A 12,134-nucleotide genomic window follows, 5' to 3' on the forward strand; every position below is an offset into this window, starting at 1 on the left:
ACTGCCAAATTGCATCATTACTTAACTTCCAAATTACATTATTACATAACTGCCAAATCACTGACTATCATGGCCAAGACAAACGGACACACAGCCTTAACATCACAGTCATTGTTACTCCCACCTGGCACCTGGGTATTCGTTACTGCCAGGCATATGTCATTAATACACAAAATAGTAAATTTTTTACTATTGTTTTGAATGCAAAATGTTGGATAAGGAGGTAAGTGAGGAATAGAAGTATTATATATTATATATATATAAAGTGCATATATATTATACATACGTATATATATATTTGTTGTTGTTAGTTTTGACTCATAGCAACGCTACATACAAAACACTGTCCAGTCCTGTGCCATCCCCACAATCATTGCTATGTTTGAGCCAATTATTGCAGTCACTGCGTCAATCTGTCTTATCGAGGTTCTTCTTCTTTTTCGCTGACCCTGTACCATACTAAGCATGATGTCCTTCTCCAGGGACTGGTCCCTCCTGAGGGCGTCTCTGAAGTACACAAGATGAAGTCTCACCATTTTGGCTTCCAAGAAGCACTCTGGCTGTACTTCTTCTAAGACAAACTTGTTTGTTCTTCATGGTATATTCAATATTCTTCACTAACACTGTAATTGAAATGCTACAATTTTCTTCAGTTTTCCTTATTCATTGTCCAGCTTTTGCACACATATGAGGTGACTGAAAATATCTTGGCTTAGGTCAGGTGTGCCTTAGTCCTCAAAGTGACCTCTTTGCTTTTCAACACTTTAAAGAGTCTTTTGCAGCAGATTTGTCCGATACAATAAATCATTTCATTTCTTGACTGCTGCTTCAATGGATGTTGATTGTGGATCCAAGTAAAATGAAATCCTTGACAATTTCAATATTTTCTCTGTTTATCATGATACACACACACATCTGTGTGTGTATATACATATATTGTTGTCATTTTTGTATTTTTGCAATTTTATACACCCACTCTCACACTGAATGTAAAAATACAAAAACAAATCCAAAGACTCCAAAGCTCATATTCAAGATACAGGAAAGGATGTTTTTAAATACCACCTCATATAGCAAAGTTCTGGGGAAGGTTCAAATGGGCCTTCAAGTGGCTCCCATTGGCCTCCAGGTAGCCTGGAGTTCCTTCCGCAAAACATAAGCATATTCAGATTATAGTAGATCTCTAGTCCAAAGACATACACAGCTTTTTCCCTCTGCACCTTCCCTAGCCAAACTGTTTCTGATTTGGACTCACCCCAAGAACTTTGATCTCTGTCATTAGCTGTTTCACCAGGCTATCCTGTCCTGGGCTGGTGGGTTTCGGTTTCTCTGGTTCGGGGAGCTTGATGTCATTTGGTGTGAGGACCACAACAGCCTCACTGGGGATGTGCTGTGATATCATGACGTTGCTGCCAATGCTGGAAGAAAAAACAAACAAACAAACAAATTCAGCTCAACTACCTTATTTGACTTAAAATGTACAGGGCTCCTAGTTTCTGGCCTCCTCAAATTGTAAACCCAATAATCCACAGATGATATGTTCTTTAGGGAGGGAAACTAATAATATGAAGCAGGAGAACCTTAAAAGCTTGGTTTCATGAAGAATTTTTGATGATGTTTGGCATAGATTTTCAAGATCTATTCTGAAGTACAAGGCTGTCAGTGATAGAAAATACCATATGCCTACAAGGAAGACCAGTTAATATGACTATTATTTGAATTTATGCACCAGTCACTAATGCCAAAGATGAGGAAATTGAAGATTTTTACCAACTTCTGCAGTCTGAAATTGATCAAACACGTGATTAAGATGCACTGAGAATTACTGGTAATTGGAATGCAAAAGTTGGAAACAAAGAAAAAGGATTGGTAGTTGGAAAATATGGCTTTGGTGGTAGAAACAACACTGGAGATCAAATGGCAGAATTTTGCAAGATCAATGACTTATTCATTGGAAATACCTTTCTTCAACAGCATAACCAATATGTGGAACTCACCAGGTGGAAAGCACAGGAATCAAATTGACCACATTTGTGGAAACAGACTGTGGAAAAGCTCCATATCATCAGCCAGACAAGACCAGGGGCTGACTGTGGAATAGGGCATCAGTTGCTCATATGTAAGTTCACTTTGAAGCTGAATAAAATTAAAACAAACCCATGAGAGCCCAAATATGATCTTTAGTATATCCTACCTGAATTTGGAGACCATCTCAAGAATAGACCTGAAGCATTGAAAACTAATGACCAAGGACCAGACAAGTTGTGGGATGACATCAAGGACATCATACATGAAGAAAGCAAAAGGTCATTAAAAAGACAGGAAAGAAAGAAAAGACAAAAATTGATGTCAGAAGAGACTCTGAAACTTGCTCTTGAATGTAGAGTAGGTAAAGCAAATGGAAGAAATGATGAAGTAAAAGAGCTGAACAGTAGATCGAAGGGCAGCTCGAGAGGACAAAGGAAATTGTTATAAAGAAATGTGCAAAGACCTGAAGTTAGAAAACCAAAAGGGAAGAACATGCTTGGCATTTTTCAAGCTGAAAGAACTAAAGAAAAAAATCAAGCCTCAAGTTGCAATATTAAAGGATTCTATAGGCAGTGGGGTTTTTTATAGGTGAAATATGGGATGACTCAGGAAGCATCAAAGAAGATAGAAGGAATACACAATCACTGTACCAAAAAAAATTGGTGGACCTTGTACCGTTTCAGGAGTTATCATATGATCAAGAGTCTATGGTATTGAGGGAAAAAGTCCAAGCTGGACTGAAGGCATCAGTGAAAAACAAGGCTCCAGGAATTTATGCAATACCAATTGAGATGTTTCAACAAATGGATGTAGCCCTGGAGGTGCTCACTGGTCTATGCAAGAAATTTGTAAGACAGTTACCTGGCCAACTGAGTGGAAGAGATCCATATCTGAGCCCATTCCAAAGAACAGTGATTCAACAGAACGAGAAATTTATCGAGCAATGGTGGCAGAGCAGTTAAACATTTGCTGTTAACCAAAAGGTAGGCACCTTGAATCCACCAGTCATTCCTTGGAAACCCTATGGGGCAGTTCAACTCTGTGCTGTAGGGTTGCTATGAATCAGAATCGACTTGACAACAATGTTTTTTTTTTTTTTTTTTTGATCATTAATATCACACGGAAGTAAAATTTTGCTGAAGATAATTCAAAAACAGTTGCAGCAGTACATTGACAGGGAACTGCCACAAATTCAAGAAGTATTCAGAAGACCACATGGAATCAGGGATATCATTGCTGATGTCAGATGGATCTTAGCTGAAAGCAGAGAATACCAGAAAGAGTTTTACCTGTGTTTTATTGACTATACAAGGGCATTTGACTGTATGGATCATAAAAAATTATGGATAAAAATTGAAGAATGGGAATTCCAGAGCACTTAATTGTGCTCATGTAGAACCTGTACAAAGATAAACAGGCAGTTGCTCGAACAGAACAAGGAGATACTGCATGGTTTAAAGTCAGGAAAGGTGTGTGTCAGGGTTGTATTCTTTCACCATACTTATTCAATCTGTACGCTGAGCAAATAATCTGAGAATCTGGACTATATGAACAAGAACAGGTCATCAGGATTGGTGGAAGACTCATTAACAACCTGTGATACGCAGGTAACACAACCTTGCTTGCTGAAAGCTACGAGGACTTGAAGCACCTCAACATAAAGAGAACAACAATCCTCACAACTGGACCAATAAACATCAGGATAAATGGAGAAAATATTGAAGTTGTCAACGATTTCAATTTACTTGGATCTACAATCAATGCCCATGGAAGCAGCAGTCAAAAAATCATATGATGTATTGCAATGGCCAAATCTGCTGTAAAAGGCCTCTTTAAAGTATTAAAAAGAAAATATGTCATTTTGAGGACTGAGGTGGCATAGTGGTTAAGTGCTACGGCTGCAAACCAAAAGGTCGGCAGTTCAAATCCGCCAGGCACTCCTTGGAAACTCTATGGGGCAGTTCTACTCTGTCCTGTAGGGTCACTATGAGTCGGAATCGACTTGAAGGCACTGTTTTTTTTTTTTTTTCTGGGGTAAGGTGTGCCTGACCCAAGCCATGGTGTTTTCAGCAGGCTCATATGCATGCGAAAGCTGGCAATGAGTAAGGAAGAATGAAGAATTGATGCATTTGAATTATGGTGTTGGGAAAGAATACTGAATATACCATGGAATGTCATAAAGATAAATAAGTGTGTCTAGGAAGAAGTTCAGTCAGAGTACCCCTTAGGAGCTAAGGTGGCAACTTCGATTCATGTACTTTGGACATGTCATCAGGAGGGATCAGTCCCTGGAGAAGGACATCATGCTTGGTAAAGTACAGGGTCAGCTAAAAAGAGGAAGACCCTCAATGAGATGGATTGAACCAGTGGCTGCAAGAGTGGGCTCAGACATAGCAATGATTGTGAGGATGGTGCAGGACTGGGCAGTGTTTAGTTTTGTTGTATGTAGGATCGCTATCAGTTGGAACCAGCTCGAGGGCACCTAACAACAACAACATCCATTACAGGTAATAAACACATCTCAGAAATCAACAGCATGAATCTCAAGAGGTTCCAATGTTCAGAGGCAGTCACAAAAGACTGTTTTCAATACAAGGGGCAATTTCCATTTCCCCTAGTCCCACCTACAATGATTGCATTGCCATACATTGAATGAATTTCAGCCTTAACCTACCTATCATGAGATGTGATAAGTGTTCTGTTTTTCGGCTTTTCTTACGCAGTTTCTGTGCTATTCAGACTATCTAACTCTGCTTTCTTAGTTTAGTTTAGTAATACTGATTAGCATTAATACTACCCGTTGTTTTTGCTAGGAATTGTCCTGTAGTGCCTTCAACCCTAACCCTACTTAGTTATTAAAATGATGTACTAGTTATGGAAACTCCTAGAAAGTGTGTTACGAAAAGAAATAATACACACTTTACATATACGATAGTGTAGAATTAATGCTGAATAAATATTTGCAGTTATAATTATTACTAAGCTGAATGCACACAACGGAAAGCTGTTTGACCCAGTTATCCCAGGATCTGAAACTTTTGCACAATTGACTAATCCTGCCACCACTTCCTATCCCATCCTACTTTTCAGGTGACAGTGGCAGCTTCATGTCTCAGTTTATTCAGCCTGAGAGGTATGAGAACATACCATAAACCTAGGTTCAAGGTCACTTGTTAGCCTTAAGGATTGAGTTGCCTGTGGTATTAGCTGCGAGCTCAGCTTAGCTCTCTTTTCCCTGCACCACTTTCAGCCCATGGACTCCCCAGTTTGCATAATAGCCTGAGAAAGTCTGAAGATACAAGTTCTCTGCCCCCACTGATTATGCGACTTTGGGTAAGTGACTCACAAAAATCATGCAGTTATAAAACAGCAGAAACAGTGAAAACCAGATACTCCTTCTTCCTGCCCATCCTATTTCCAAAATGCTCTAGTGTCTCTTAACCACGTTCAAGGAGCTTCAAGTCAAATATTCGCCTCTAATGGAGTCACAGCAAGGGAGCTGTGAGCTGAGAAAGTCTCTCTGCAGTGCCTACCTGTCCCTGTGGACCAGCCCGTGGGTGCCAGTGGAGCTCTCAGAAGTCCCCAGAAGACTACCTTTGGGCTATGCCAGCATTTCCTACTTGTCATCATCTTCGGAAATCCTTAGCTCCTCCTTAATCCAGTGTTTATGGATACACAGGATGTCATGTGTGTGATATTTACAGATTGCACATTTGTGAAATACGCCTGTACTTCCTTTTTACCAAACTCCTAGTGTGTCCAGACATAGTACAAATAGAACCAACTGATGATTGGGAGAGCATGCAAGTCATGAAGCTCTATGTGTGAATTGGCTTCCCAATACTTACTAGCTCCTCATTATTAGACAAGTCTGCGTTCTTCTTGGAGCCTCAGTTTCTTAATCTATTAAATAGGGTGACAGTAGCGACACTGGAGAGTTGCTATCAAGATTGCAGTATGAAAGGCCTATACTGCTTCCAAGAAGCATTCAATAGTATCTAGTTAAACGTGGCTGGGTGGCAGAAATATAAGTGCTCCACTACTAGCTGAAAGGTTGGTGGTTCAACCCACCCACAGATGCCTCAGAAGTCAGGCCTGGCCATCTGCTTCTGAAAGTTCACACCCTTGAAAACCTTATGGAGAAGTTCGACTCTGCACACATGGGGTCACCCCAATTTGGAATCAACTCCAGGGCAACAAACAGCAACAACGAAAAACAATAAAATAGTAATATTGACAGAAATAATAGTAGAGATAAATAATAACATTCAATAATGTAAAGCTAATAATAGCTACTATGGCTATATTGCTTTCAAGGAGCATTCAATAATATGTAGCTAATAAAAGTAATGATAAAATATACAAAACACCGTTTTTGTTATTTTATGTATATATTTTTTTCTTTTTCCAATTCTTCAGGCTTTGGGTAGGCTGAAAGCAGCCTTTGGGCATTCACTGCTTAAGTACTGTCTACTTCCTCCTTGGGCCACTCTCTCTAACAATAGATTTTCACTTCCAAAAAAGTAGGTTATTTCTAGGGAACTGGCGGAATTGTAGAGGGGGCACAGAGTGGGAGCATTCAACAGGACCCACAAAAACTCACACTATCCATGGCTGTGAGAGAAGGTCTTTACTCCTCTTTAAATTTTGGAAGCAGTCTTAGATGCAGCTGACAAGGGTACCAGAGCCTGCCGAAGCAGCTGGGCAGCTCCACTCTACAAGCTTCCTCCTTCCCTTGGAGGCAGTCAGCAGGAACCCAGAAACACAGCGTGATCTTGGGTAATTAACTGCACATATTAACACTGCTAGCAATGAAGGAAGTTAAGAAAAACATTTAGAAGGCTGTCTTAGTTCTCAGAACTTCTCCTTAGAGGGGTCTTTTTACAGTGCCTTCCTGGCATTTGCCCTATTATTTCCCTATTACAGCGTCCATTGAAAAGACTGCGCAGAGCTCCTCCTGGGCTTTAACAAAGAAGAAGCCTGGCCCTTTAAAAGGCAAACATGCCCCTTTCCCATTTCAGGGAATTTGTTAATAAACCAGTTAAATCCCCTGAATGGAGTAGCAACTCCTTCTCCAGTCTGTTTTGTTCACCTGAGAGGATTTGCAAGGATTACGTGAGCCAACGCATGTAAGGTGCTTGGCACAGAACCCGACAAAATAGGTGCCTAAAGTGGTCTCTGTTTTCTCATTATGCGTCTTCCCTCACCACCTGCCCTATCCCTATACCTTCTCTAGTCTCTGAGCTTAGTAACACTATTTGTTATATTCTCCTCTGAATTGGGTGGGAAAGAAAGGGCTGGTATTAAAAGTAAGACATTCTGTTTAATAATCAGAGACAGGGTTTCTCAAACTTGGCACTATTGACATTTTGGTCCAGATAATTCTTTGTGGGGGGCTGTCCTGGGCACTGTAGGTTGTTTAGCAGCATCCTCTATCTACTACGTACCAGGTGCATCACTATTTCAGGCCCTCCGCCCCCACCCACTCCCTGCATTATGACAAGCAAAAATGTCTCCAGATATTGCCAAACGTACCCTGGAGGTCAAAACCTGTTGAGAATAACTCATCTAGGAGCAAAAGAGTTTTCTGTGGCATCTCTGTAAACTCAGGTATGGAAGAAACAGAACATAATTTCTTCTTTTTTTAAATTTTGCTTTAACTGAAATTTTACAATCCAAGTCAGTTTCTCATACAAAAACTTATATACATTGTTATGTGACCCTAGTTGCTCTCCCTACAATGTGACAGCACACTCCTTCTCTCCACCCTGTATTTCCTGTGTCCATTCAACCAGCTCCTGTCCTTTTCTGCCTTCTCATCTCACCTCCAGACAGGAGCTGCCCACATAGTCTTATGTGTCTACTCAAGCTAAGAAGCACACTCCTCACCAGTATCATTTTATGTCTTATAGTCCAGTCTAATGTTCGTCTGAAGAGTTGGCTTTGGGAATGCTTTTAGTTTTGGGCTAACAGAAAGTCTGGGGGCCATGACCTCTGGGTCCCTCAGTCTCAGTCAGACCATTAAGTCTGGTCTTTTTACTAGAATTTGAGGTCTGCATCCCACTGTTCTCCTGCTCCATCAGAGTTCTCTGTTGTATTCCCTATAAGGACAGTCATTGGTGGTAGCTGGGCACCATCTAGTTCTTCTAGTCTTAGGCTAATGAAGTCTCTGTTTTATGTGGCCCTTTCTGTCCTTGGGCTCATATTTACTTTGTGTCTTTGGTGTTGTTCATTCTCTTTTGCTCCAGGTGGGTTGAGACCAATTGATGCATCTTAGATGGCGCTTGGTAGCTTTTCAGACCCCAGATGCCACTCACCAAAGTGGGATGCAGAATGTTTTCTTAATATACTATACTTTGTTATGTCAATTGACCTAGATGTCCCCTGAAACCATGGTCCACAGACTCCCTCCCCTGCTACTCTGTCCCTCGAACTGCTTGGTTGTTTTCAGGGAACTTCTTTTCTTTTGGTTTAGTCCAGTTGTGCTGACTTCCCCTGTATTATGTGTTGTCCTTCCTTCACCTAAAATAATTCTTGTCTACTAATTAGTAAGGAAACCCTGGTGGCGTAGTGGCTGAGTGCTATGGCTGCTAACCAAGAGGTTGGCAGTTCGAGTCCACCAGGCATTCCTTGGAAACTCTATGGGGCAGTTCTACTCTGTCCTATAGGGCCGCTATGAGTTGAAATCGACTCTATGGCTGTGGGTTTGGTTTTGGTTTATCTAATTCGTGAATACCCCTCTCCCTCCTTCCCCACCCTCATAACCATCAAAGAATGTTTTCTTCTGTGTTTAAACCTTTTCTTGAGTTCTTATAATACTGGTCTCATACTACCTTTGTCCTTTTGTGGCTGACTAATTTGAGAGATAATTTCTTTTTATTAGATCTTATTCTGCCAAGAGGTGGAAAGTTAATTCCTCATTTATCCCTTCTGCCTGCAGTAGATTGCAAAAGCATATAACATTTTATAGTGACCAGGAGTCAAGGTTAGAGAGTAATTTTGGTGGTCATCTAACTCAAAATATAAAAATATATGCATGTCATCCTTAAAATATACCTGTTCCTGCCATCATGGCCCCTGCAGTTCCATGGGTTCTATACACTGCATTTCTTTGGTGTCTGAAAGTCACATGAATCTTTCTGTAGCTTGTCATCCATGCTGGGGCCCCAAAATCTCTTTGAGGCCCTATAATTCCTTCCTAGAAGCCCCCTGCAGTTATTCTTTCTTTTGCCTTTCTTGGTCCAACAATTTCTACTTGGAAAGTAATATTAAGCCCTAAATATTTGGACCCCAAACAGCTAGGTGGGTTTAGCTTCATGTCAGGACCCATTTCTTTGGACCCCATCTGCATCTCAGCTTACCTACTCTCCATTCTCCTTCCCCTTCAGGACCACAAGAACCTTCTTCTAGTCCCTAAAGGACATCTGTTCTTCTTTTAATTTTCATGATTAACTCCCTGCATTGCATGTCCCCTTTCCTACTTCACACTAGGCACTCTTCTTTTTGGGTATTTCTTTCTGAAGTACTTATAATCTCTTTAAAACCAGTCAATTCATGGAGATCCTATGTGTGTTATAGTAGAACAGCACTCCATAGGGTCATCAATGAATGTGAACCTTCAGAATTAGAAGTAGGGCTTTCTTCCTCGGTACCTCTGTTTGAGCTCAAACATCAATCTTTTGGTTAGCAGCTGAGCATGTTAACCATAGCATCTTGGAATTTTGAAAAACCAAAGCCAGAAGCTATTAGGCAGCATCTCTTTTTTCTCCCTCCATTTATATATTCCTCTGCTCCCTCTGCCCATCTCCTCACCACTAATGCATATATTATCTTAAGAAAAGCACTAAGAAAGCCCTAAGTGCTTGAGGTAGGAATGGAGAAATGACAGTGTTGCCAGAACATAAGTCTTGTTCATCGTTGTTCTGTGGGTGTATTACTGTTGGTTAACAGGAAGCCTGCAGGTGAAAGTACAGGATGGAAGCTGTAGTTCAGCTGAGTATGGCTGTGGTTCATAAAAGTGATTGGGAAATCTCTTTCCCTAACTGAGAAGAAAAAGGAAGTGTAAGAGGAGGGGGGCAAAATAGTCTTCAAACTGAGAATTAAGCAAACTCAAGTGTGCAGCATCTTTGTGTACCTGAGAAATTCATAGCTGGAAACAGACCCATATGTATGAGAAAACTTTTATTTTACATTTTTAATTGTAAAAAATATAGACAACACATTTGCCAATTCAACATTTATCACGTGTACAATTCAGTGAGATTAATTACCTGGGTTACATTGTGCAACCATCACCAATATTTTTTGCCAAATTTTCTGTCTCAAGGACTTCCAGTCAACATGGTGCTATAGATGGAAGCACCATGCCATCCTTCCACAGCAAAGATCCAAAAGACTAAATAAAACAGACACAAAACATCAATCCTGGAACCCTAAGTATCAAATGAATAGGTAAAGAACTCAGTCAAGCACAGAATGGATTAAGAAACTGACAGAGAACAGACAGCGAGGATAGATATGTTCGGAGGTCCTCTATCAGCTAACACAGCACGGACTTGCCATCTTGGACTCCTCTCAGAGATCAGTGGACAGCTTGTACAAGAAACTAGCTTCACAGAGCTCCCAGCATGAGATGGAACACCCAATAACCAGTGCTGCATGCATTCTTACCCCTCATCCTTCTCCTCCCTGCTTGAACTCCCCTGCTTCATAGCTGGCTGGGGTTTCTCAGCTATTTGGGAAGTACAGAGATCGTGCCACTTTGATTTTTCGTACCCACATCAGAGATCAGTGGACAGGGAGTATGGGGAAAGCAGCTTCAAGGAGCTCCCAGAAGGAAACAGAGCACCTGGTAACCAGGGATATATGCTTTCCCACTCCCCTGTCTTTCTCCTTCCTGCTGTTCTGCCTCTTCTGCTTCCCACTGGCCATAGTCTCTTGGCCAGGAAGCACTGACTTTGGCCCCTTGATGCTTGGATTGGCCCCGCTCACACTGGCTGGCTCCTGAAGTGCCGTTTTTTTGTTTCTGGTGTTGTTTTTATCCACTTCTTTTGGTTTCTTCTTCACCTGTCACTACCTCCTCCTCCTTTCTCTTGAACATCTGGATCCATGTGCCATCTTAACTTCTTGAAAGGCTGTGAAGGAGCCTTTGACTGGGGAACTGCTTCCCTGGCTAGCGCTGCCACACTGGTGGGATCCCTGGGGCTTTTATTTTTTGTTGTTGTTGTTTTGCTTTGTTTTGTTCTGTTTGTTTGTTTTCTTTCTCTTTTCAAGGCTTGGGAGCCCCTTCTAGCCAGGCTGTACCACATGGCTTGGGAGCCATTTCCCCAGTCTGTGCAGCTGTACCAATGGGATCCCTGGGGACATTTCTTTCTTCCTTTTTGTCTTTCTTCATTTCTCAGTTTCTCATCTCTCTATATTTACCTTATTTTCCTGTCTCCTGAATTCCTTGCTCTATGTGACATCTCTTCCCCTTCTAAACAGGCTGTACCATGTGGCCTGGAACTTCCCCAGTCCTCGCAACTGCACTGGTGGGATCCCTGGGAGGCTTTCTTTTTCTAATTTTTATTTATTATTGTTTTTTTTCTTTTCCCTTCTGATTTTTTTCCATTTCTCAGTTTCTCATACCTCCATTCCAACAGCAAGCTCCCTTAGCACTGTTTTTTTGCTTGTTTATTTTTAGCTCCTGTTCCTCTCACTTCTCTCTCCTCTTTCCCACACCCATCTTAGTTCCACATATCACAGCCTTCTCCCTCTTCCTGCCTACCTGCACTGTGTGCTGATCATCACACCCTCCAGTAGCATAGGCACGACCTACTGGAACCTACTCTGCATTGATTCCCAGCCCACCCTGTTGGCCCTAGTACATGCCACAAACAACCCATCCCAACCCCTCCCCTTCAGGTGGACCTGCCCTGCTCCACCATAGCTGAGCGACTGGCCCTGCCCATTGGAAAAGGAGGTGGAAAATATTGTGACCACAGATGAACAAACAACAAAGAATGCACAACCCTCCTGCTCAGGCATAACCAAATAAAACAAAAAAGCAGGATGAAACAAACAAATACACAATCAGTAAATGAAGAAAATAACTATTGAATGTCCCC

General features: G+C 41.4%; 1 protein-coding gene across 2 annotated transcripts in view; it reads right to left on the bottom strand.

Annotated features, from left to right (window-relative positions):
• The window catches only part of LOC126080894 (membrane-spanning 4-domains subfamily A member 6A-like), a 55,307-nt gene that overhangs the window by 10,931 nt on the left and 32,242 nt on the right, over window positions 1–12,134 (bottom strand). The window contains exons 1-2 of one of the 2 annotated variants that reach the window (XM_049892096.1): window positions 5,562–5,628; window positions 1,256–1,418 (exon numbers count right to left, since the gene is read on the bottom strand). In XM_049892096.1, coding sequence (XP_049748053.1) covers window positions 1,256–1,402 — 147 coding nt within the window. In that variant the 5' untranslated portion in view covers window positions 1,403–1,418; window positions 5,562–5,628. Of the gene's footprint in view, window positions 1–1,255; window positions 1,419–5,561; window positions 5,629–12,134 lie in introns of those variants that run through there. The other variant, XM_049892098.1, reaches the window with a different exon arrangement.

Source organism: Elephas maximus, chromosome 7 (assembly GCF_024166365.1).
Source record: "Elephas maximus indicus isolate mEleMax1 chromosome 7, mEleMax1 primary haplotype, whole genome shotgun sequence".
NCBI classification, from domain to species: Eukaryota; Metazoa; Chordata; class Mammalia; order Proboscidea; family Elephantidae; genus Elephas; species Elephas maximus.